General features: G+C 39.3%; 2 protein-coding genes across 3 annotated transcripts; both read right to left on the reverse strand.

Moving 5' to 3' along the window:
• Window positions 1-596: 596 nt before the first annotated feature.
• On the reverse strand, window positions 597-8,983 carry LOC146382834 (B-cell receptor-associated protein 29-like). 2 transcript variants are annotated; one of them, XM_084933782.1, is made up of 8 exons: window positions 3,402-8,983; window positions 2,887-2,993; window positions 2,604-2,704; window positions 2,345-2,492; window positions 2,103-2,238; window positions 1,752-1,848; window positions 1,483-1,583; window positions 597-1,397 (listed from the first exon to the last, which is right to left on the reverse strand). In XM_084933782.1, exons 2-8 carry the CDS (start codon window positions 2,976-2,978, stop codon window positions 1,362-1,364), a joined length of 711 nt encoding a protein of 236 aa, XP_084789908.1. In that variant the 5' UTR covers window positions 2,979-2,993; window positions 3,402-8,983; the 3' UTR covers window positions 597-1,361. The 2 variants fall into 2 exon arrangements, with proteins under 2 accessions (XP_084789908.1, XP_084789907.1); XM_084933781.1 differs by having other exon boundaries at window positions 2,887-8,983.
• Window positions 8,984-11,403: 2,420 nt separating this feature from the next.
• Window positions 11,404-21,375, reverse strand: LOC146382835 (G-protein coupled receptor 22-like). Its single transcript, XM_084933780.1, has 3 exons — window positions 20,946-21,375; window positions 18,664-19,833; window positions 11,404-17,837 (listed from the first exon to the last, which is right to left on the reverse strand). The coding sequence occupies exon 3, from the start codon at window positions 17,831-17,833 to the stop codon at window positions 16,535-16,537; it is 1,299 nt and encodes a 432-aa protein (XP_084789906.1). The 5' UTR covers window positions 17,834-17,837; window positions 18,664-19,833; window positions 20,946-21,375; the 3' UTR covers window positions 11,404-16,534.
• Window positions 21,376-26,058: the final 4,683 nt, after the last annotated feature.

Consider the following 26,058-nt stretch of genomic DNA (forward strand, 5'->3'; position numbering starts at 1 on the left):
CAAGGGGTAGATCAAAGCTTGAGCAACAGGAGTAGCTCATTGAAAAGGTATCTCCTTTCCATACAGGGCAAAACCCATCACTTCCTGTACAGATATAAGGGGACGTATTCAGTGACCTAACTGTGCCTTACAGTATGAAATTAAATAGCACAAATTCCACAGCTGTTTTATTTTTGACGTATAGTGCATTTTGGCTTTCAAAGCACCTTTTCTAGGTGATTATACAATCATCTACTACAAATATCCAACACTGGGCCTCTTGATCACACTGATCATAGCAACAAGTTCAAGAAATATTATTAATTATTATGAAAGTTTATTATTCATACTCATATTTATACCATCAAACTGTCACCAGAGTATGGTACAGTATGTCAAGATTAGGTTTGCCCTCCTAAAGTCAGTTCAGTTAGAGCCACTAGCTTAAAACAAAATTATTATTTCCATCTTCCATATTTTATACTTGAAGATATGGGTCTTACAACCCAAGCCTTCCCCAGAGGCAGACGAGGCAGGCAGAGAACGAGTAGAGCTCCTCATACAGAATAAAGTGGAGGTGGTTTTCAAATCGGCTTCCAATTTCGCAGTAAATGGCATAGATTATATGAGATTTATTGATAATCAGCCATCAGCTGATGGCTCACAGACATCTGGTGAAATGGCATTTGTGAGTAGCTTATATATATGTGTATGTATATGCTTTTACAGGAATCTGTGCAGGTTTCTGGAGAACTAAGTACACCATTAATGCTTTCATAGGAATTACTATAAGAGGGTAAGTAGCAGTCAGGAGCTGCTAATCAAATGCACATGATTAACTGATCAGCAAGCTTGACTAGCTCTATAAACAGTTCTGTCAGTTTGCTGGTCTGGAGCATTCAGGTGTATGTTAAAATAATGCAACAGGCTGTGAATTCCCCACAAATTAACCTCAAAGTGACACCTTGTAATGTTCACAGAAATAGGAAAAATCTAAGAGCAACATCTCAAATTACACAGCTCTCAATTAACATGTGAAATGTTCAAGTTCATGACAGCACATCCCATTACAGTGTATAGTTTATAGTGTACATCCCATTGATGTACAATATAAAAGTCATTACAGTAACACTAACACTTTGTGTTTATAACACAGCTTAGCAGTCAGTAAAAAAAGAAACAATGCATATTCATAATGAAGAGTTACTGTAAGTTAATAGCAAGATTTGTCTATTGCACTCAGTTCAAACTTTAAACAACAATGAAGATTCAAAGACAATAAAAACAGGTCTGGTAGCAAACTAGATACAACACACAATCGAGAGGTATAAGAAAAAAAATGTCCATGGAAGGAAGTAAGAGCTGATACTGTGTTCTAGTGTTCACCGATCCTTTTTGTCTTCAGCGCTCTGAAGATTCTGTAAATTAAAAACAGGATCAATGTGGGATTAGCAGTGTGAATATACAGGAGATATTCTGTGATGTGTGTTTGTCATGTATTACCTGGAGTTGATGGTGTTCTCTGAGCAGTCTGTCATACTCCTGAGCCAGACCTTTGGCTTGCCTCCTCATTGCCTCAATATCAGCATCAGACTTACGAACAGCTACACACACATACACGCACTTAATGATTACAAATTTGGACTGCATATCATAAATGCTTTTCAAAATGTATCTATTGTACAACCATATGACCAAGGGACCTCTTTGTCTACATGCTCTGCAAACATAGGTGCAGCTTTCCATTAACGTATTTAAATTAGGTCGCTCACCCTCCTCGGCAGTCTTCAGCTGACCCGCCAGCTTTTCCACCTCCAGCTTCAGCTGCTGCTTTGCTGCTGACATGGATTTTTCCTTTTCCAGGAAAGACTAAGCACAAAGGATTCTCCTTAGTTACTGAGCTTAAGCTGATTATTTAAACAGCAGATGACAGAGCACATGTTAAGTAGAAAGCATAGGAAAATGCTCTGTTGAAATCACAGCATGGTGTGTGCCTACAGTATGCTAATGCGTGGGCATGACCCAGAAACAAACAAACAAAAAAAATTATGTAAAAAATTTTTTATTATGTTACTTGACAAAACAAAAAAAAAGAAGAAAAAAAAATTAACTCTGTTTCTCACTTGCTTGAGGGTCAGTTTGTCCTCCTGGTGCTGCTTAGCTGCTCTCACAGCATTGTCTATTTGTGACTGAAGACCTGCGCTGTCCTCCATGGTGACAGCAACCTGGTTTAGCAAAGTGGCAACCCGACGCATCATACTGCGTTGAAGTCATAAGACAGAAAAAACACAACAAAATAAGACAGTACTTCAACACGTGTGAAGGGTGTGCAGATGGGCAAAGTAAGTGACAAAATTCCACTAACAGCCAGAGAAAGAGAGAGAAGCCAGATATGTAGAGGTTCCTCTGGGCTCTGAAAAGCTTCATGTGGACGTGGTCGTACACATTTGGGTTCACTTTAGCATCTTGCATGGGCTCAGGACCGGAATACTTCTGCACCTCGCGTAAAGCGTCTGGAAGGGTGGACAGAAACATGACCAAGTGGGATTTGAATACACTTGCTATTATTTTTTAATATCTGTCACACAAAGGAGATTATGTCTGACTCACAAAAGCTCGCTTACCCAGGAAAAGAACAATAAGGACCATTATTATTGTAAAAAAGCATTTATTCCAGTAAGGAGATAACCAGCTCCATATTCGCCAGCTGAAAATCAAACGCCACCTGCAATGTAAAGGTATAGAAGGTCTGCTGGAGAAGGATTTGAATGCACTCTACTGGTTATTTGTGTGAACTGCCCGTTTGGGATGATATATCTTTTTAATTATTTCAGAAATTGTGCTCCTTACAGCAAGTATCTAAATAAGCTTTTGATGACTTATGATATGCTTTTAAAATTGCCTTACCGCTGTGCTGATATTAAAGGCACACACAAAATAAGGTTGACTGTGATCTCTGCATACAGGAAGAAAGCCACCACCGTCCACTGGAGAGTCATTGCCACTGTGATTCTCTGCAGAGATAAGCACATTGATCTATGGGTAGTGTTTTATACTTGTGGAAATCTGTTTTGCCTCCATTGACAAGAACATTTGTCTGATAGATACCAGCTTTTAGATTAAATTACTCTATTAAACAAGTGGAAGTGGGTGTGAAAGTGGCCAAGTATTCCTCTATTTTGATCTAAATTTCGTCTAGGAAACCATACACCACGCACGAGTTTCTGAGCATGCATATAAATGTGTCTACAGGCCTACAAAACAGGCCAACAGTAGCAGCTATTCGGCTGTTTTCTCTATATGGGACATTTATATCAACATTTATACCAAGTCATTCATCACCGGCTGTTCTGAATGCTGAGCTGGAGCCTACAGCGAAATATAAATCTATACAAAGCAAAAATATAAAGTTGTTGGCTTACCGGACAAAGTTGTATGGTGCAAAGTAGGCTACTGGAAAGTCCAGACGAGCACACATGCGCGCACACATTCACGACAGCTGCTGGGGAGCCTCAGAGCACCCACAGCCCTAAATAAAACTCTGCCGGATGGCCTCATTAGGGAGTCCCCTTTGGATTGCATCAAAACCCTTAAAGTGATCAAAAGATTAGTTTTTAGTGACAGAATGATTTCAAGAAGTAGTTTTTGTTTGCCTTCATAATGTCACTGTACAAAAAAACGACCCAGTGATCATTATATGATTATAGCAAATCATTAAAGCAAATATAACTGATGTTTTTCCCAGATATTATAATGAAAATAAACGGAATTTATATTTGCACTTCGGGTATAAATATGGTGGCTTTTCTAAATGATTTTTCTTTTCATTGAAGACTAGAAGGTCGTCCAGAAGGGGGCGATGTTGATTAAAGTTAGCTGTTGCAGAGGCGCCTGGAGGAGGACGACTTGGATATCTTTTGCAATTACTGCATTAAACTCACTCCAACACAATTCCTCATGTGATAATCAAATATAAGCACATTGAAAAGTGTGGATGGTTCTATTTACAAACCAACATAATGTAAGTGTCAGTAAAATAAGGAAATACGAGCTCATTACAAAAGCTAATTGATTTCTTAGTTGATAGAATTGCTCTTATTGTGTAACCTTTAAAAAGGATTCAGATGAGGGGTTTTTTGGGGGACATTTCTTCCTCTCAAATGTACTCAGCTTGCAAAGTGTATTCACATGGGCTTCCTCTGTGAAAGAGACTGGGCTGCTATCCTTTTTGACTGCATTTCTCAGGAGGGCTGAGGAGCAAAATCTTTACAGCTGCACCCTGTGATAGCTTTTGGAGAGCGGGTAAATGAGTATGGCAGAACTGAATGTCCTTTGATTGCTCTCCTCTCCACATCATGTTAGAGGCTACACCCACTGTAACTGTTTGTACTCATGATACATCTACAGGGAGGCATCCATAAACATGAAATTATGTACACACACCAAACATTTTATTAGAAACACCTGTACACCTACCTATTCATATAGTTATCCCATCAGTCAATAATGCGGCAGCAGTGCAGAGCATAAAGTTGTTCAACTACAGATCAGGAGCAAATCATCCATGTGGACAAAAAGAAACAAAAACATGATGGAAATAAAAACAAGCAATTACAGACATGATTGTGCAGGTGGGGCAGGTTTAAATATTTCAGGAACTCACAATAGAAATAGAAAATACTTGAAAAGAAAAATGGGAGTGAATGGCAGTTCAGTGGATGGAAATGCTTCGTTCAAGAGAGAGGTCAGCCGAGAACAACCAGACCGGTTTTAGCTGACAGAAAGGTGGTAGTGGTTCAGATAACCACTCAGGAAAAGAGCATTTCAGTGTGCACAATCCACCTCGAGGTACAAATAAGTAGGGTGATTTGTAACATGATTGTACAGATTACAAATACATAAGCTGAGAGCAAAAGGGGGAAAAAACTCATTTGTAAATTGACAGTTTGGGCTCAAGTGGTTTATTCACTCAAATGGTCCCACTTCAGCATTTACATACAGATGAATGTCAATGCTTCACATTTCTCTTGCTAGAAATATGATTAAGCAGTCTTTATTAACAGGCTACGTACCACAGGCTTTTAAGGTGGCAGTAGCTAAACCCTTACTTAAAAAGCCCTTAACTGATCCATCTGTCTCAGTTTTAATTATTGACCGATTTCTAAATGTCCTTATTATATTCTTTTAGTAGTCTTCACAGAGTTAACTTATTATTTGCCAAGAACTGGTTTATTTGAAGAGATTCAGTCAGGATTTAGTGCAACAATGTACAGAAACAGCATTAGTGATGGGTACTGATAAATCTTCTTACAGTATCTGACAGTGGACTCATCTCTGAGCCTGTTAGACCTCAGTGCAACATTCAACACCAATGACCACAATATTTTACTACAGATATTAGAAAACATAGTTGGTATTAAAGGAACTTCACACTGTGATTTGTAATATATATATCTGATAGATGTAAATGGTCCTTCCCTGATATATTAATCATGGAGTTCCACAGGGTACTGTGTGGGGACCAGTTCTATTTACATTACACAAGCTTCCAATAGGCAAAATTATTAGATAAATTCTGTATGCATTTTCATTGCTATATTGATGACACCCAGCTTTATCTATCTAAGAAGCAAGATGATACAAATCTATTACTTAAACTGCAAGCATGTCTTTAAGCTATAAAGGCCCGGATGACCTGTAATGCTAAATTAAGACAAAACTGAGGTTATTGTCCCGATCCTAAAAATCTAAGAAACATGACACTTAACTTTTATCTTATATAGCAGTACCTTAGCCTCCAGCACGACTGCAAGGAATCCTGGAGCCATTTCTTGATCAAGAAATGCACATTAAACAAATCAGTAGGACTGCCTTGATCCATTTGTGAAATATCTCTAAAATTAGAAACTTCCTGTCACATTAAAAGTGATGCTGAAAAACTAGTTCACGCATTTATTATTTCTAGGCTGAACTACTTTACTTCATTATTATCAGACTGCTCTAAAAGTAGTAGAAGAAAAGGCTTCAGTTGATACAGCATGCTGCAGCAAGAACACTGACAGATAGAAAGGAAGAGACCATATTTCTCCCATATTAGCTTGTGTTTACTGGCTCCTTGATAAATTCAGACTTCAATTTAAAATTTTCCTCACACACAAAAGCTTGAATAATTAGACTGTCATATTTGAAAGACCTCATACTATCTTATTTTCTTAACCGAACACTTCAGTTGTGGTGGCCTTACTTGTGGTTCCTAGAGTTTTCAAAGGTAGAATGGGAGGCAGAGCCTTCACTTATTGGGCCCCTTTCCTGTGGAACCGGCTCCCAGCTTAGATTTAGGAGACAGACACTCTCTATTTTGAAGATGAGGTATACAACATTTTCATATAGCTTACATTGAGGGCTGGATCAAGTAACCCTGAACACTCTCTTAGTTTTTTCTAATATTTTAGGGTATTTACCTTGCAAGATAAATCTCCTAGAGGCAACTGTTATTGTGAATCAGCAGTATATATTAATAAAATTGAATTGAATTGCAGACTTTATGAATAGCATCAAAATATGCACCTTTTACCTTCTTTCTGACATTTTCATGTGACAAACATATGCAATATATCTTGTTTCTCTGACATTTCAAATCAAAGATAACTACAAACAGCTAACTTGCTAAGCTTCCAGTCCCCGGCTATGCACAGCATGCGTCAGTGAATGTCAGGGAAGGCTGCCTGACAGATGAGGCCCTCATAAATTTCCAAACTGATATATTTGAAAAACAGAATTTTTATTAAGCTGTAATAAAGAAACAAATATGTCCATAGTTTTACTTTCAGTTGCAGGTAGACTTACCCATATTGTAACTGGTTATGGAAGGTCACAGATGTGTTTGTATTCACTGCCGTTCACTGACTTTGGTGACTTCTTGGCAAAATTGTTCTGTGGTTGGTTACAGTTGTTATCAAGCTGATGATTTCAGCTCTCTCTGAGATTGCTTTGTTAAATGGGACATGTTGAGAGTCATTGATGCAATATTGAAGAGCCACGGCAGCCTCACAAAATCCAGGGTATTGTCTCCCCCAGCTCTGTGTCCTTACACAAGGACGTGTCATTTGGGCTTTAGATTTCCTTAAAAGTGTACTTTCCTGCCTCAATTTCCTGTCATCCCAAGCCAAAGTCAGCATTTCCTTACCTTTGCTGAAAAACAATTCTGAGGCACATTTCACACAGTCCCTTAGAGCTTTTGCTTTGGGAACTACAAAGATTTTTATTTTTCCCCGGTACACTGCTTTCTAGACTAACAGCCACAGTTAGTGTGATGTTCATATTTCTGTTCTCAGGTGTAGCAAGCACACGGGTTTTCAATACATTACAGCCATAATAATTTCTTAGCTAGCCTATTGTCATCAACAACAAATCACAACTGATTAAATCAACTTAATTACAACATCAACATTTAGCCTACATTTGCAGGTGTAGAAATCTCACTGCAGCCAAAAGCCTCAAGTTATCCAAACTCATCAACCAACTATTTTGGGGGACTCCCAGAGCTTTTACTTGCTCTCTGTTGTGTTTGCTTTAGACTTAGGTATTTTAAAGACACAGAACTGTGGTCTCATTTGCATACACCTATGCAAGTGCCAAAGTCACAATTTGAACTATTATGGGCACTGAATGTGAAAGACTCCACTAAGATAAGGACTCAGGTCACTGTCTCTGCCTTGGTTCAAAGCTACAATCTTTATATTTATAGTTAAATATAAATGTTTGCTAAGTTAAAAGACTTTATGAGATTGGTGGAGTGCAAAAGATGTGCAACCGGATTGAAATTATGTAAAAATACACAAAAAACATACAGGCCTTTATCCACACAACAATGTAGAGAGAAAATGAGCATTAGTGACACATAGGATAATTCAACCATGCATACACACAATTTCAAGTCTGATCTGGAAATGAAAAATAAGGTGATGCATAATTTAACAAAAACAAAACAGACAATTTCACAGAGCATGCATCTTGTGTTATTTTTTGTAACTTTTTTTCCCCCTTCACATATTGACCCAAACTCAAAAGGTGTGATTTGATAGATTTAATGTAACGTTCCTAAAGATCAAACCCAAAACATTTTGGGTTTGTAAATGCTAGTTATAGTTAATAAGCAAGAAATTATAGCTCTGCAAGGATGGAGAACACTATAATTTGAGGATGGAAAGGTTTTGTACATCGTCTTTATTTTGCTAACTGAAAACGTTAAAAAAATGACATAAGTTCTGAAAACAAAACCTTTTTTTTAATCACAGTAGTAACAGAGAATTATCAATCTATGTTGTTTCTACTGATGTACCATGATTGATTTAATATATAGATTGTATTGCAGCGTAGTTTGTGAAACAATAAAGTTCAGTGCTGTCTGCTGAACTGTGAATAGCAGACTGTAGCTTATAACTAGCTTTTGAAATACGACGCTGGAAACAGTGACATAACATATTGTATATACATACAAATGTTGAGGGGTATACGCATGTGCATGATCTGATATCGTCGTGTTGGTGCTGCTCCTGGATCAATAAAACAGGTTGGTTTAGGTTCAACATTGTGAGTGACCAATCACATTGTAGTGATGTCATAGATTTGCAAAACACGTCACACGACACAGCAAACCACAACACTAACCCCATAACCGTAAACCTAACCCTGACTATAGCCCTGTAACCTTAACCCTAAACACAATCACATCCTAACCCTCCAACGCCAAATGCCCCTTTTTTGAATTTCATCTGCAGTTTTTTTTTCCCAAGTTGCAAAGCTATGACAATGTAATTGGCCAGATGCAATGTTGATCCTGGACAAACAGTATTATGTGTAACAACACAAACGTGATGATATCAGACAGACCATATGGATGTAGTCATTTCTAACTTGAAGACAGCCCAAAAAATCCACTCTGTTGGGCTCTTCTGCCTCTCCATCTGGCAAGATGCATGATTAAAAACTGTCAACCAATCATTCGCCTACCTATGATACTGCTTGGTGCATATTTGTTTCAGAAACAGAGACCATTTTAGTTATGTTAACAATACACACAATACACATTTTTGTGATAAATATGGACTAAAAGTGTAAGAAAGCACTTTATTTAGGCAAAGAAAGATATTAGGTATTCCCAGCTCGACAAATACTACACCTGTGTGTAATATCCCACAACCACTGAAATTTTTGCAACTCTGTTGTGACACCGGGACACTTGAAATCCAGCAGAATCTAAATTTAAAATGTAGTTGTCAATCATGTCTGCACCGAATGCAAACCGCATCGTGCCAAATTTAAGATGCCGGGCTCTGTTAGTGAGCTTTGTTATGGCGGTCCCATTGATATCATTCCACAAGGGGGGAGGAGACTGGTGTATAATCACCAGACAGCAGTCATCACTGTGAGGAGAACTGGAGGGCAGCAATTTTCTCTCTGCTGTCTACCTTCTCACACACAGTAGTTGACACTCTGTCATTGCCTGATAAACATTTGGACTGATATGTGGCTTTGTGCACACATTATATGGGCATAGCAGCACATGTTGGCATATACACTCATGAATTTAGGGCGCACACAATGCTGAATAGTGAATAGTGAACACACATGTGCAAATGCAATTGGTTTCTGACTGACAGGTGCAGTCAGACACACACAGACCGGGCATATAGCCATGTCAGCGCAAAACTTGTGACTTCTTTTTGTCCTTCACAAGTTTGGTTCAGAACGATAAGAATGTGCAAGTCAGCCCTTTTTGTCTAGTCAGACTGAAGGATGAGAAAGATTTCACAACGTAATGGCAAATCCATGAGTCTTAATAACTATGCTTGATAAATAAGTGTTTCTGTAGTTTCTTATTTAGCATGAATCCAAGTTGCTTATCCATGTTTACCCCTCTGGATTTCTTTGTTCTCTGACTTACAGTGGATTTTAGAGATGAGCACTTGTCTCATTAAGTGTCTGCTTTCTGCTGATAACAACAAGGGGATACTGATCTGCACAGCACTGTTTAAAAGGCAGACAGTGTTTCATGTTTTTTCTGTATCAATGATGCCATTAGGGTCATGTCAGGTGGAGGTTATGTTCCATTGTATCTGTCTGCCTTTAATTCCTGCTTCTTCTTTTCTTTAATATCTCAGCCATAGATTTTCTTGTACAGAGATTATAGGTTTTTATCAGAGCCATATATCTTTCAACTCTATAAAGTGTCCTTCCATCTCACTAAATGTGGCTTGGTGAGAGTAACATTTGGAAAATGACCACAAGCAACGATTTGTCAAAGTGTGCTGGCTGGTGTGCTCAATACACTTTCTTCTTCTCTACAGTAGCAGAATTACAGTTGAGTGTTCGCTGACCTAATGCAATAGAGGCTCCATACGGACAGAGTAATGTGATTTCCCAGGCTTTTATTCTGTGTCTGCTGCTAGATAGAGTGGAGCCCCGAAGAGATGCCATCTGAATTGGGGATGGCTGTCGGAGAGAGGCGGCCATTGAACAAGGGATGGAAGGACATAATGCATGTGATGCAAGCTGCAGCCTGGATGTGGACTGCAGACGAGAAGGACAGAGGAAAAAGACAAGGACTCACTGGGGTCAAGTGATTATTATAAGGCTCTCAGTGAAGCATCACTGACCCTTTGGTATTAACTGTGCTGCTAAATAAGAAAGTACAGAAATGCTTAAATATCGAGCATGTGTTGTATTGTGTGTGTTAGTCATCATAAGTTAGAGCTGTAGTGGCACCTGCTGAGCTGTCTAATATATCCCAAAAGGTTGATTCTGTTCATCTGGACGCAGTGTTTCCAATGGGAGAAATGTTTCGTCACTCATCAATGCATTAATGCAATCACAGCATTGTAGCCATTCCCCAACTCTCTGTGAATGGCACTCATGGCCACTGATCAGTGGTCTTTGATCAATGATCATGACAATTTCCTTATTAATGATCAAGGAACTGACCTCACAGTCCATTGCTCATTCAATGGGCTGGTTTCAGTTATTGTGCAAATATGTACTGTTTATAAGGTTGGGGAAACCTGCAGTCAGCTGAGACTGAAGAAGTCACTTGGATGAGTGATGAAACGTTTCTCCCACTGAAAACGTTACGTCCAGATGAACAGAATCAAACTTTTTGGGATTTACATACCTGGGTGATTCAGCATGCGGTCCCAAGCTTATCAGTCCCAAACTAAATGGAGAATGACTGAGACTGTTTGTTTTTTCTTTGCTTGTTTTATGTTCGGTTTCTTCGATGGACAAAAGATGTTGATCAGATTTTAAAAGATTTTTTAGAATATAATCAAAGGCGCTGCACATTTTCAGTATATCTTAGAAACATATGGTCTGGGAAAAATATTCAAAAAGATTTGATTGTTATAGATGAGCCCAAGACAAAAGATATTCCACAATAGTTGTCTTTATTAAGACTGAACTCGTTTCCACTAACAAATGCCTGCAATACGTTAAAACCAAATGAAATGTGTAAGACACTCATCCTTTCATTTTTGCAACAATTACAGAGATAAACACTACAAACTAGTGCACGTAAACAACAAAACAGTTAAAGGGAAAAAAATTCACAGCCCTGTTAGTAAGCAATGCCCAAAGAAAGACATTCATAATTTTAATGTTGCCATTTTGATTTTGTGTTTGGTAAGAAAGGACCTCACAATAATATTTAACTACTTTAAACCATAAATAAGACAAAAACAATATTTTAAAATTGGTTTTGAAAAAGTGGAGTGTGTCATATATTCATGGTCTAAGACAACTATGTTGAAAGCATTGCCTACTGTTTGAGTAGAGAGCGTATCAGTGTAATGTGGTGTTTTACTGCAAGTGTGAAGGGATTAAGATGTATCTGTAGTTTAAATGCTGCTGGTGAGCAACTGCATATAAAATATGGACGTATAGTACTGTGCAAAAGTCTTGAATCACCCCTCATTTCTTTATATTTTGCTCTCAAGGCTCCAGACTTTCTTTCTGTCATGTTAAGAAGTGGTCTTGAGCAATAGTTCTCCAGGCTTTCTGCAGATCAGGTTTTTCTTTGGACATTGGCTGTTTTTTTTCATTATTTTTCAGTCCAGTCCTTGTACCTGACCATTTTTAAAGCAAATATTGTTTTTGTTTGTTAAGCCACTTAACACTGACCTAAAAAAGAAATCCTTAACCTTATCCTCAAGTAATGAACCACTGTGTCCAAAAACATAACAGACAATTTAGCAAAGAACCAAAATATAATTTTAAATTGTAACTTTAGGCAATTTTTAGTAGCAGCCTGTTAAAAAAAAACAACATATCATTTGTTCCCATTACTTTAGCTTAATCTGCAAAAAATGACCAGAAATAACAGTTTGACAGATATAAAAAAGTTTTTTTTTTGCACCAACAAAGGGAATTCCAAAAGAACTATTATCTGAAACTTGGCATATCTTGGCATGGGGTGCAGTGTATCCTTAAAATATGTGAGGAAATTGGTCAAGTGAAGGAAAAACACAAGGTAGCAAACCTAAACAAAATTAACTACAGCAGATGAACAGTATCAGTGAGTCATGTCCTTAAGAAATAGGAAAGAATACCGGAAAGAACTGGCACAGGACCTGAAAAATACATCTGGCCCTTCAGTTTATCAATTTAATGCTTGGCTCAACAGAAATGGTCTCACTTTCAGGGTCACTGTCAAGGAGAGGTCAGAAAAGAGGTATAACAGTGAGTGTCCACAGCCATCAGTAAAACACAGTGAAGGCTCTGTCATGGTTTGGGACCGGCGGCCATATTTCCACGTATGCTTGTATATGTTGCAATAAATGGTTCTACATATTTCCTATTTTGCTAGCAAAATGGAGAGAAATGAGGAGTGGCTTGAGACTTTTTGGACAGCAAAAGCTGACATCTAATAAAAAAAAATAAAGTAAAACATAATGGGAAATAGAAGAATGTTTTCATTTCGTTCTCTAGTTTCAAGTGTTATTATGTATTTTTTGTAACCTATGACCCTCATTACAGTCAAAGCGAAGTATGAAGCAGGATATGTTTTTGCGATTGACAAGTCATTATGGTACTAGTGAGCAGTGTGGCTCTTTTATCAGTCTGATCCTCCCCTTATGACAGCTGTCCTCCTGCTTAAGGCTTGACATGGTGTTTCACTAACCAATAGGTGATGCCAGAGTGGCTACATCCATCTTTAATTTTCAACCTATGGTCAGCACTCAAAGTGTTTTGCTATCCCAGTTTATAAAACAAATTTTTCTGAAGGCTTGTGCTATGTGTTTTGTTGCCACAGAGGAAATGAAGCATTAAAACAATTTTATAGCGCAGTATGTGTAATCCAGAAATGAATGAGGAAAATGCGGCTCAAAAAGGTCAGTCTGAAAAATGCCAACTATATTGACAAGAGACACAAAGCTTGATTTTACACATTACTCTAGTTCATTTTTCAGTTGCACAGGAGAAGAGCCTTTGCAATGAAGAATATTTTCTCCTCTGTTATAGTCATGGTGTTTGTAACAACATCATATCAATAAAAAAGGTCTTAGTTGGGATAGTTTGGAGCGTTTAATAATGCAATATTTTTTCAAAATAAGAGTGGAGATTGATTTGGTTTAATACACTGCTAGCCTTTCCATTTTTTCTATGACATGGGCTACAGTGTGACAAAATAATAATTTTGTATTATTAGATATTAAGTAGATAGTCAAACTTCCAGACCAACAAATCAGCTTTCATTTGTGGCGACAGCAAACAATACAGGCCATTAACACTAACCTGTAGTAGACTTTGTGAAGATTTTTGCCACTAGTCAAACTAATGTATAAATAAGATGTCAGCTGGTTAGTGTGGTAGAAAAAGTGTCTTTTTCATCCTACTATCATGTCGGGTCATATGTCCTCTGCATAAATGTGGAGGTGTTATTCCTGCTTAGAGAAATTTTCAACGGCCTCTGTGAACTGATAAGGACCAAGGCTTGTGACCTGACTTTAAAATAGCTGGTAATGGGAACAAGAAGCTACAAAACACAACAGAAGTCTAACCAATTAAGGTCAGTATGTGACAAATAATAGAAATAATGGAATTAGCATTGCCATTAAATGATGTACCCAGTACTCACACATTTCTGTGTGTGCAGGAAGTAACATCAAGGGAACTGATACATTACCCAGCACATCAGGATACGTTGGTGTGTTTACGAGACCTTTTTTTGGCTTGTTTGTTTCTCTCCAGTGTGGCTGCACTTGTGGATCGAAAACAAATTGTGACCTCAGAGTCTAGTTAACATAAATTGTATTGGTCTTTGCGGGGTAATTTTAGGAGGGAATCAATAAAAATGATTTTTTTTTCCAGCAGCACTGATGAAGTTTAGAATAGTACCTGGCATTTGAGCACAGATCTAATTCACGTGTTCTCCAGGAAGATAATCCTGTTGGTTATTGTGTCTCACTGTTGTATGCCCGTATAAATGTATAGACTTATTTCTGATGCCTCACCTTGGAAGTCTGTCTTGTAAAATTCAGACTTACATATACTATACATATTCATGTTAGGTTTATCCTCTGGCTAAATGTGCCCTCTTGTAGGTCACTTTCTTTGCCCTGTCAGCTAATCTGTTGCTGGCAGTGTTCCCATCTCCACTCTCAATCACAAATGTGCCCTCAAGGCACCATGACATCCACACTGCTTGTTAACAGTGGGAGCCATAAAGAACCTCGCCTGCATCAATATTCCCATATCACTCCTTTCTGCTGTGCTACAAACCAGACGCCGACAGCTAGAGAGGCATCTGATCGAGGTTGTGTAATCACTCTGGTAGCCAACACAACTGTGCTCTCGGGATTTAAAGGGCTCTTCAGTTTTCAACCATACCTGATGCAGCAACGGCACGCATGTAAAAAGTTCATTACAGAAATGTACCATGGGAACAAATGGAAATGAATTTGTGTGTACCTTCATGTATGCATGGAAATGCGATGTGTGTATCCACATCACAGATAGAGTCTAATTGTTGACCCTGGGATTGAAATGAAGTAGACCGCCACAGTAGCTGAGGGTGGTTTTACATGCTGATGAATATTGTTACTCTGCATCCAGATTTGGTATTAAAGTGCACATCAAATGTATTAAGGTGACAGTATTTTTTTTCCTGCAGATTTTTACTTCAGAAAGTCTTCTGCAGCTGAATGAATAAATTATTCTGAGTTATTTAGGGCAAATGTGTCAACTAGACAAGTTGAGCCAGAAATACAAAGCTGGCTGCATCATAATCTATCATGTGAAAAATAAAAACACATTTACCGTCCTTTCTCTTTGATAAACAATCAAAGGCATGCACTACTGGTAGTTACACGCAAGCATGGAAGAAGAACTTCATTGTTGTGTATTGTAAACAAAATCTTTTATTTTCCTTCATGATATTTGCAGTGATCCTTTATTACAGTCACGGATTTGCTTATTTGGAAAGCATTGTCGTTTGGCTGTTGTTGTTAAGCACAGACAATTCGATAATACAACAATTTCCCTTCGGTTAAGAAACTTGTGTATTGAAACGTTAGCTGTGGATTATTGTGCCATCGAAAATAAACACAATGCTTGCTGATCATTCATTCAGCGTGTTCAGCATGTGCTCGTCACTGTCACAGTCTCCTGTTCTGCCACAACACAATTCATCAAACAAAAATAAGGCAACTGTAGAATTTCCATTTGGCTCAAAGAGGTGACTGCTAATGCAAAACAGATTTTTCATAACATCTGTTTTTATGTCAGACGTGATGATGAGAACCGTGGCGTTCTGTTGCGTCTGAGAAATGTGATCTTGGTCTTTGTCGACTATAAAAGCGGTGTTTGTGAGCGGCAATCTCAAAGGTTTTTTTTTTTTACGCTTTTTTTTTTTTTTTTTTGCTAAAGCAATAAAACATCCACAACTTCAAATACTTATGTTTCCACATTACATTTGACCTGTGTGTGTTTTGGTGTGGCTTCACGCTTATTGTCTCATTTAAGTGTGAGTGCTCTTCCTCGGCAATAAGGTCAGTGGTCACTGGTGATATCAGGGTCTGGTGTCAGAACGAGTTGCACAGTGATGAATGGGAGTAATCTCACAGCTGTTACACAGTCACAGACATTTTACTCGGGGGAGGGGAGAGTACGAGTGAACACAAAATTTATTATAAATATACATTTACATAACAATTTCTATGTCTTTGTCTCTCTCTCTATCTCTCTCTCTCTGTCTATATATATATATATATATACTTTGTTTACCCTATTCTGTACATGTATTTGTATGTACACAATGTTATTTATGTTGCTACTGATACAAAAAGCCATGCAATATCTACAGTACAGTAGACAGTATATCTATGAAACCTAGTTTTGTTCTCAATAAATAGTAATAAATAATCTAACTCATGTTGTTGTATGTTCTACTGCCCATAACATTTACATTACTGCTTTGGATTAACGTTTTCCCTTTTTCGTCATGACCTGATGTCAGTTTTAGCTGCTTTGACTGTATTTGCTGATAAGATGATAAGTTCCTTCACTCCACATTCTCTGAAGATAGACATTTCAGTTGGGCGTCTTTGTCCTCAAACGTCACCTTTTTGTTCCTCTTTGGGTCAATCCAAGAGTTGTGAATAATAGCGTTATTGGGGGTAGGGTCCGCCTCAATTATTGACACCACTCGCTTCTTCATCTTGCTTTTCAAGACTTTCTGGAACTTCTGCCTTGTGAAGGCATAGAGTAGTGGGTGAAAGATAGTTGTCCCATAAGCCATGACCAGGAAGCCTAGTCGCAACTTGACCATCAGGTCACTGAGGCCCACGCTGAGGATTACTGTGTTTAGTACCGTGATGGGCGTCCAGCACAGCAAAAAAGTAGACACGATGAGGAGGGACATTCTGAAAACTCTCTTTTGCCGTTCTCGTCTTTCCCTGTGACGTTTAACTGCCCTGCGCAAGGCAATAATGACGGAGACGGAGGTTCGCATGCCCAGCGTGGGATTACGGGTGCCACTGCTCTGCGAGCCGTCCGTGGTCTCTTGCTGTGTTGTCATGGTTGTCATGGACAGACGCTTTTTCCTGCGAGCTTTCTTCTTCTGTGAAGCATGGAAACGCGTACCAATGCGAATGTTGAGCGCTTGCAGGATCTTTGAGTAGGTGATTAGCATGACAATTGCAGTGAAGAAGAAAATAGGAATCTGAGCAAGCAAGTGGTAATAGAGGCCAAGTTCATTGTAGTACTGGTTAGTGGGGACCAGGTTCTCCACCAGTGTCTGGTTCCGCTCTGTGTGGCCTTGAGCAAAGAAGCCCACCTCAATAAAGGGTACAAGGAAGCTAACAAAGGATAGCACCCAGATGGTGGCCAGCAGGGCCAGGGCACGACCCATGGTCAGGACTCTGTTGGCTGGTTTGACAGAGATGTCGTAACGATCAAGGGTGATGGCCAGTACATTAGCAGCAGTGGCAACACTAGCGAAGGAAACACAGGCTTCATGGAAGCAACAGACGAGGGCTGTGTCTCCTTCCAGGGAGAGTAGGACCACCACAATGGTGAGAGGGATGCAGCACACGCAAACCAGTACATCCAGCACATGGAGGTTCATAGTGACGATGTTACTGACGGAGCTAATGAGGTTTGACTTCATGCAGTAAAGGGCAAGCACAGTGAGGTTGGAGCTCAGGCCAAGCAGGATTTCTAGCATGAGGAAGCCTGTCAGGGATACCTGAAAACTAACAGGATATAGGCTGGGGGTCGCCGGACTCATGGTGCCGCTGATGGGCTCAGTGTTGTCGGTGACCGTGACGTTGCTCATGGTGGCTTCTTTTTCAGGGCACATTATCCTGTGTGTAGGGAGTGAAAAAATATATATATATATTTATGAAGTGGAAAAGGAAATGACAGGTTTTTGTTTGTGCATCTCTGGGAAGTTCCATTTAACACTTATGTGATAACTCTTATCAGATGAAGTTATCCAGTAAGAAGGAAGCGTCAGCATTTAAATGAGAAATACCAAGAGCACACACTTAAATAGAGCAATGATTTTCTTTCCTGTTATGCCCTGAAGATTAGATTGTCTCACTACGTGATTGGCATGACTCCTTGGTAACTATACTGTCTCAGTGATCCTATTTCAGGCTGTTGCATCTACACCGGAGTCATATCACAGAAACCCTCGACTGAATTCCAATGTTTTCATTTTCAAGATTGCTTGGTATATTGTTGTTTTGTCAAAACCTACTTGTGGCACAGTGTAGTTCTGAGCATCTACTGAATAACACTTTATAACACATTATATGTTCCTTAGTAACTAAACTAATCATTTTTCACAGCATTTTCTCCATTGCAAAATTATGAATTATAGTTTATAACAAGATGAGTCTGCCAAACAGGGATGTTTACATTGTCAGACTTCCAGCTATTAGAGATGCACATTAAAATACTGAGTGTCTATTCAGGCTAATCAATGGATCAAAGAAAAAAAGCTGCTGGCATTTGGAAATGTCATAAAATTGTTGTTAGGAAGAAGAAAAATTATATCTTACTCTAGGATAAATCATAACAGCTTATTAGTGCATGCATTATTAAAATCATCTAGCCAACCCCAGTCAAATCTGAATATGGTTATTAGATGACATGGAGAACAACAAATGTTTCTGTAATATTTACCCTTGCCTCCAGCACTATCTGAACACCAGAGCGGTGTAATCAGGCCATAGAGTCCATGTTAGATCCACAGAGACGAGCATCGCATCCAAACATCGCTTGTAGAAAAGTGCTTCCGTTCAACTACAGCCCCCAGCGAGGCTTTTCCTTTTACTGCTAGTCCCTCCCAGAGAGGCCGAAAAACCCCAACTGTCTCACCAAAGATGTCAGTGAGTTGTCACTTTTCTCCTTTCTGACCTTGTTGGCAAGAAAGCTAAGCAATTAGCCACCTGTATCCAGTGGATGCTGGGGAACATAGGCTGATGTCTTCTAGGCTGATTTTTTTTTTTTCTTCTCTCAGATCTCTGGTTTGATTTGGTAATGCTGAGATAACTGATAGATGAGCAGAGCAGGGATCAGATGTCTGAGCCACCTCCTGTTTATAGTCGCATGATATTCCCAGGCAGGAGAGTCGCAGCCAACCAAGAAAACAAAGAAACGCAGACTCTCTTTCTCCAGTGCAGTGCTAAAATGTACTGCTCATAACATGAGCCTTTTTGCTTCTTTTGTATACAGTGAGAAAATAGCAGTCAGATATTTGTGTATAAGAAAATAGTTACATCCATATCCATGTCTGGTACTCCAAGAAGCGCAGTTGTCTGTCTGCCATGCAGATATTTCCGGTGCACACCACAGTAATGTCCCACATGTATTTGGGAGAGGTCAGAGTGTCCGGCCAGCATACAGGCCCATGCTTCCCCTGGGAGTACTAATGGAACAGGCCTTCAATCTCTACCTTTCTCATTAGTCTCTGCTCTCTTGGCTCCAGCTGCCATTGACTGAGCACAGATCTCCAGTTTGTCCCACGACATGCTTAAACCTAAATCACCGGAGATGGCATGACTGTAGCGTATGTGTATCCAGTCGCAATGACATATGTGAACACTGTCATTTGTGATTACCAGTATTTAAAGGTACTCAGGAGGGCTGGGGTGGGGTAGGGTGGGGGCTTGAATCTGCAATTCAGGCAAAGGTCATTATCGTGAGGTAGTGGATGTCAGTTCACCAGAGAGAGAGAAATTGCCTTTTAGATTTGTAAAGAGATCCCAGACAATAATTAGTCTTTAGGAGGCCGGATGTGTAAATGGTAACATCTACATGTCCTTCAGTTCCACACCTTTCATTCACAGTGACCTAAAGAGACAGAGAGAAAAAGAGAGAGGACAGGAAAATGGATAAAAACGAGAATAAGATAAGGACAGAGAGGGGGTAGAAGGAGAAGAAAAGGGAAGTGTGGGGGACGCATTAGTGAAAGTAGACATATCCTCAGTAGAGAGGCGACAAAGAAATTCTCATTAACAAAGCAGCAAGCCTCTGATGTCTTATCGTGTTCCTGTGCAGAACCTGATGCACTTGGTGAACGAGACAGTAGCACTAATAAAGGGATGCACAAAAGCCACGGAGTATTTTACATCTCAGCGTTCTGTTTTGAGATTCAAGATTAACTGCAGCGTTATCTTGTGATTCTTGTTATGCATGTACATATTAATATAGGAAAATGCTTATTAGGATGCTACTTGTGCAGCAACAGTGTTGGTGACATTGCTGTTGTTGCATTCTCACCAACGGCACAGACTTGCTTAAAGCTTTGGTGGAGTGCGATCCGTTGGGAAACTTGCCACAGAGACATGGATGCCTCCTTGCATGCCTCGATATGTGATCCATATAATCTCTCTGGAAGAACACGTCTGTCACTCTTCAAGGTTGCAAAAGTGAGATATGCCTTTACTTGTATACCAGAGTGCCATCATAAATGATCGTTCCTCTGTAGCACGCAAGACATACAGCACAATTTTAAGGTGAACAACCAAGATTTCATGTTTAGTTTCTTATATCACAGAGCATAGGGCATGTGCTTGTTTGTAAGTAGGTGTGTAGCAGTAAGACACAAGTGTGCCCACAGTGGAATACACATACATTGCAGTGGATAAAATTGAAAAAAGAAGAAAAAGCCTTTTAGACAATTAGCTTCCTTGAATTGCCCATTAAAAACAGAATTGGTTTTATTTAGCTACTAATTGGTTTAAGCAAAACCAAATGTTTCTCAATTAAAGTCCTCCAAAAAACACATTAAGACTGAAACTGTTCAGAAAATTATATTTGCGGTTTCTAATCCTGCACAATTGTTCTAACAGAGATGTTTGGTCCCTCATTAATCTTTGCTGCCATATACTCTCTGCTCGGCTTAGCGCTGTAGATCAAAGCAATAAGTATAGAGTGCCCCATCACAGCACAGCAAAGCTCACCATGCAGAGTAAACACAGATGCTCCTGAGCTGGTCTGTTCACCACGCTGTCCCCTGTCCTTCCACCTCTGCAACAATTCGGTGCGACTGACAGAAGCTGCTGTTTTTCTCTTGCACTTCTCCCAGCAGGAATCCAGGACTGAATAGTGATGAACATACAAGGGTCACACAACTGACAGATGTTCTTTCCTTCCTGAGTACCAGACAGAAGAAGTCCAGAAAGATGAGTCTTGACATGGATGTTGGTGGGATTCCCCTTTTTTCCCTCTTTTACCCATTTTACTTTCATCCATCCATGCGCACTGTGAAAACTCCTTTAGCCACCCAACTCTCTGTTGTGATCGCTCCTTCTGTCAGGATAGGAGTGCAAACCATCACACTCCTGGTATCTCTCTCCTGCTCTGCTCCCCTCTTTCTCCCTCACTCCCTCGATCCCTCCCTCTCTCTCTCTCTCTCTCTCTTACTGCGGAGGTTTGCAGTGCTCTCCCCGTCCTGATTGGTCTTCTGTAATAGGCTTAACTCTTTCCTCTCTGGCAAGGGGAGGTATTTCCTTTTGTTCTGATGCTCTCCTCTTTCCCTGTCAGTGATTGTAGCATTCCATGTGAGCCTGTAGTGAACAGCATGGGATTAAAAAAAAAATACTACACTTATGCACAGGGACTTTAGATGTCACTGCGCTAATCACACATCCAGCTTCAAAAGCAACCGGGCAGACTTTCGAAGCAAAAACAGGGGTAATGCATCCAGGATGATGTATTAATTAGCTCTGTCACAATATAATGAACAAATAATGCGTTTGTAGACCGTGGAAGGAATGATGAGGATGGAGAGCCAGAAGAGAGAACCAATATTTCAGCATTGATTTTTGTTCACAGGTCTAATTTTGCATGTGCAAGTGAGCATGAGAGACAGCAAAGCTGATAAAGAAGAGGTAAATTCTACGTGGGGGAGAAATGGATAATGCAGGAAAGGTAGAATTCAGAAACAGGAGATAGAGTATTGTGGGCTCTGATTGATAGTTTCAATTAAGTTGCTTTGTCAGATCAGTGAGAGGTTGACCACCCTCTGTTTCTTTTTCAAGTCTCATTTGTCAGGTGCAGTTATTGTCAGAGGGCATCCTGGTACCTGACAGCCTGCAGTAAAGAAGATGAAGCCAACTGTCATTCTGGCATAGTGACTTGAAAAGAGCAATTATCCCACACTTAGATTCAAAATTAGACCTTTACAAATGCGTTCAGGAGAAGAAAATCTGGGAATGCACAGCATATCCAACCTTGAGGTCAATGAGGTGAAAAAAGAAATCTGCAGAAATCTGTGGTGGTCAAAAGCTCACCAAAACTGGGCAGCTGAAGATGAAAAATACACCTAAAATTGAATAAAGTGATTGTTTGCAAAAGCTTAAATCGTTCAACCTGCCTTATATCAGCAGTCCATGTTCGTGGTTGTGTGCGATGGTGTGGGAAATGTTTTCTTCACTCACTTTAGGCCCCTAAAACCAGTCAATGAATATGTAAATGCTTATCTCGGTATCACTGCTGAATATGTGTCTTAATAGCCCCCTGTTTTCCATCTTCTAATGGCTACTCCTGTCGTGTTATTACACTATATCACAATCCAAAAGTTGTGTTAATATAGTTTTGTAAATATAACATTGGAGACAGTAGCCTATTAGGCATGCGCTCTGAAGATCCAGATTCAGCATCTTGGATATTGTAGAATTGAGACATTTTTAGGATGAATGTGTATCTAACACATCGGCAGAAGTGACATAATGCAATAATTTTAACATGGACTCAGGAACATTTCCAGCATCCAGCGTTGAGAGCTAAGGGAGAAAGAGGGGTTGGTAAGTGCTCAGTAAGTGTAGTAATTGCACGTTATCATCTGCCACCTACTTTTCAAGGCATTTAGAGTTTTTGGTATCAAAGGTCTAAATAAGACTATGAATTACAGCACCCAGTTTCAAATAAATCAGTCACTCTATCAAGTATCCATCCATGCATCTTCTTCTCCTTTTATGTCAATATTTCACTAGCTCAAGCACTTCAAAAGTGAGGATTTTCTGATTGCTCAATTTCAAATTTACATTGTTGTTCATCGATTCGGTTTGAAAACCACAGGTGTGAAAAGGTAACTTGGAATGACAGTTTTTAAATATTTTCTGACATTAGAATGGGTAAACTTTTGTAGCCAACTATTTGTAAAGAATTATTTTGCCAATGTAATGCGGTGCCTCTTTCATTTTTATTCTGTTCTTCTGCTAGAGCTGAAAAAGAGTTGTACACCGATGGAAATACGTAATCTGTAAAACTGGTAGTGCCACATAGACCTGGCGTTGTATGGTAACAAACCAGTTGAGATATGGGAAGTCTTTTCTGAGCTAATAAGCTTGCAGCTCAGGCAGTTATGTGTTGCTACTTTTTCTCTAACAGATTCACACGCTGATTAAACACGTTTAGTAGAATTTGTCATTCATTTTATCATTTACAGGATGCATGGCATCACTAATCTGTTAGCTTCCATTAGCAAGAAACAAAAATAAACTCTAGTGGATGATTCTGTATCTTCCTCTATGAGTGTTGCAGTGCACACTTCTACCAAAATATATGCGGGGCTGACGGACACCGGTTGAAATTAGTTTTTTACATATTGCTGAACTCTAGTTGAAAGTGAGGTGGTGAGCTTTGCAGCGGGTTTAATGGAATCAACTGCTTGACACTGTACCAATGCCAGCTCCTTCAGTGTAAACCAAATTGGAAGTCAAGGGGAAAACAGTTTCACCATCGCTATCACTGAATCATGTGTTTTCTCGCAAAAATCCATAGAGTGATAGCTGTGAACAGGTAGCTGCAAATAAAAATGCATTCTCAAAGCTATCAATAGAAAGGATGAGGTTAGTATTTCATTTCCATGAATATTTCATTGAGTTTTTTCGCTCCATCTCATATACTCTACTGTCTGATATTCACTGCAGTTTTATTATTTAGTCTCTGCGTGCCTGTAGATGTCTATGGATATGCTGCATGCATGTTTTTGTAGATATTCAAATGTGTGAATATCTTCGCCTATGCAAGATCCTCCTTGGCACAGAATGTGTGATGTGTCTGTGAAGAGGACCCTCTCTGGCCTTAGCCCATCAGATGAAGCAGATGCAGATGTGCCAGACAGGGGCTGTCTTATAACAAGTGTACAATTTGCATGCCAAACATCAGCAGGCAATCATGCATTACAGGGAGGGAGCAATATGGGCCAGAGAAACCTACCGCATTCACTTTTATCTCTGTCTTGCAGCATGCATTGTGCAGGACACAATTTGGTACCACTGTGATTTGTCCCAGAACGAAACTGCTCTCACCTGATCTATGGAAACTGCCCTTTTAACAAAGCCCGAGGAGCTCCTGCTCTAGCCTCATGCAAACATGGGCGGTCATTTGGAAAAGGAGAAAGGAAAATGATGTCTCCTGAGCTGCTCCTGTATTTGCTTTTCTTGTTGTAGGAAATTCTTCCCAGCTATGGCTTAAATCCCTCATTTGCCTATTCATTACTAATCAATCCTTGCTTTCGAGAGAAATCAAATGCCAAACTCTTATTTTTACTCTTAGGATCAAGGAGGGCTGAATGATGAGCTAGTCTAAATAACCACTGTGTTGTGCAATCAGCACTTGGAGTGAAAAATTAAACTGGCAAAATGAGAGTTGTTAGCTTCATGAAAGTCGATCTTTCATGGAATAATGAGGAGGATTAAATGACTTTGTGAACATAAAAAGCTTGAAAGAGTGGAGTGTCTTGCTGGAGTCATGAAAACCATATGTCCTAAAAATGAGAGATCATGAAGCTGTCAAAAGATTTGTAAGCAGTTGAGAACACAGACAAATACTTTCTATGGTATTAAAAGAACAGCTGCAAAAAGCTCATCTTGAGCAGCAAAGTGGCATCAGCAGGAAACACAAACCAGCATTTTGGGTACTTGTAACCAAAACCCAGACAGAGAAACATTTGCAGTGAATTGCCACTCAGCCCTAACAAGACTACAACATCAGAAAGGAGGTGGTGGACAGATGATCTTGCTGGAATATTGACCAGTGAAATGGAAATATCTCATTAGAATCTCTTCTATGGTGTGAAAAGAAGATATCTTCCAGAATAGTATTATCATCATGCAGGACAACACACCATCCCATGCTGCACAAAAAAGACTTCTTGGTTGCTATGGAAATAAAAGGAGAAAGAAATTCGTGGTGTGGCATCATCCCCTGACCTAAACCCTGATGAAAACCTATCTATTTAAGAAGGATGGGGGAAGGTATAAGCATGCCTTGAAGCAGTAGTGGCAGAAACCATACATGGACTTAAAGTTGAAAGGATTAGAGAGCTCGTAAACTGATAACAAAAAAGGGCCGTTGTATGACTCTATAGTTTGAGTTGTAAGTATGTTCTTGAAGATTGTTCTGTTCATGACACAAACACAACACATATCTGTTTGGCGTCTGTTACGACCTGCTGAATGGTTTTAAACTTTATTCTGCATTGTAATTTGGTCCAATGTATTTTGTTCTTTTCAAAAAATGTGTCAGATTGTAAACAGTTGAGCACAATCTGATAGCGTTATGTTCTTGTTCTTGTTCTGTCACTTTGTGCTGTGGGCTTGTTTCCATCCTCAGAGAGGAATTTGAAAGATTATCAAACAAGACTTGAATACTCCAAATTTGTTCATGTTAAAAAAAAAAGAGATTGTATTAGATTTTTTTTCATATGCTCTAACTTGATTTGTCCAGCCACCTATCCCACACAGTGATATAAGTTTTTGAAAGTTTACACATGTACTTCTGAGCGTTTTCTCCAGTGAATTATCAGAAAACAGGTAAATTATCCAGGGTACCAACTATATATTTTTCTTTTACTCAACATACCGTATTTTTCAGGCTATAAGGCGCACTTAAAATCCTTTAATTTCCTCAAAAATCGACAGCGCCATATAATCCAGTGTGCCTTATGTATGAATTCTGGTTGTGCTTACTGACCTCAAACCGATTTTATGTGGTACACGGTGCTCAAAAATCTGTCAAAAAATGTTTCAGTATGACTTTGGTAAACCATGAAGCCACACTGCTTGA

The sequence above is a fragment of the Perissodus microlepis genome, chromosome 7 (assembly GCF_051167445.1).
Source record: "Perissodus microlepis isolate ML-2025 ecotype Zambia chromosome 7, ASM5116744v1, whole genome shotgun sequence".
NCBI lineage: Eukaryota > Metazoa > Chordata > Actinopteri > Cichliformes > Cichlidae > Perissodus > Perissodus microlepis.

What these genes read in the sequence shown, in the direction of transcription:
- LOC146382834 (XM_084933781.1), bottom strand. Translation starts at nt 3,011, where the DNA reads ATGTGCTTATCTCTGCAGAGAATCACAGTGGCAATGACTCTCCAGTGG. An exon ending in CCTTATTGTTCTTTTCCTGG is followed by an intron (nt 2,493 to 2,603) that starts GTAAGCGAGCTT and finishes CCACCCTTCCAG; the next exon opens with ACGCTTTACGCGAGGTGCAG. An exon ending in TTCTCTCTCTTTCTCTGGCT is followed by an intron (nt 2,239 to 2,344) that starts GTTAGTGGAATT and finishes ACTTCAACGCAG; the next exon opens with TATGATGCGTCGGGTTGCCA.
- LOC146382835 (XM_084933780.1), bottom strand. Translation starts at nt 17,833, where the DNA reads ATGTGCCCTGAAAAAGAAGCCACCATGAGCAACGTCACGGTCACCGAC.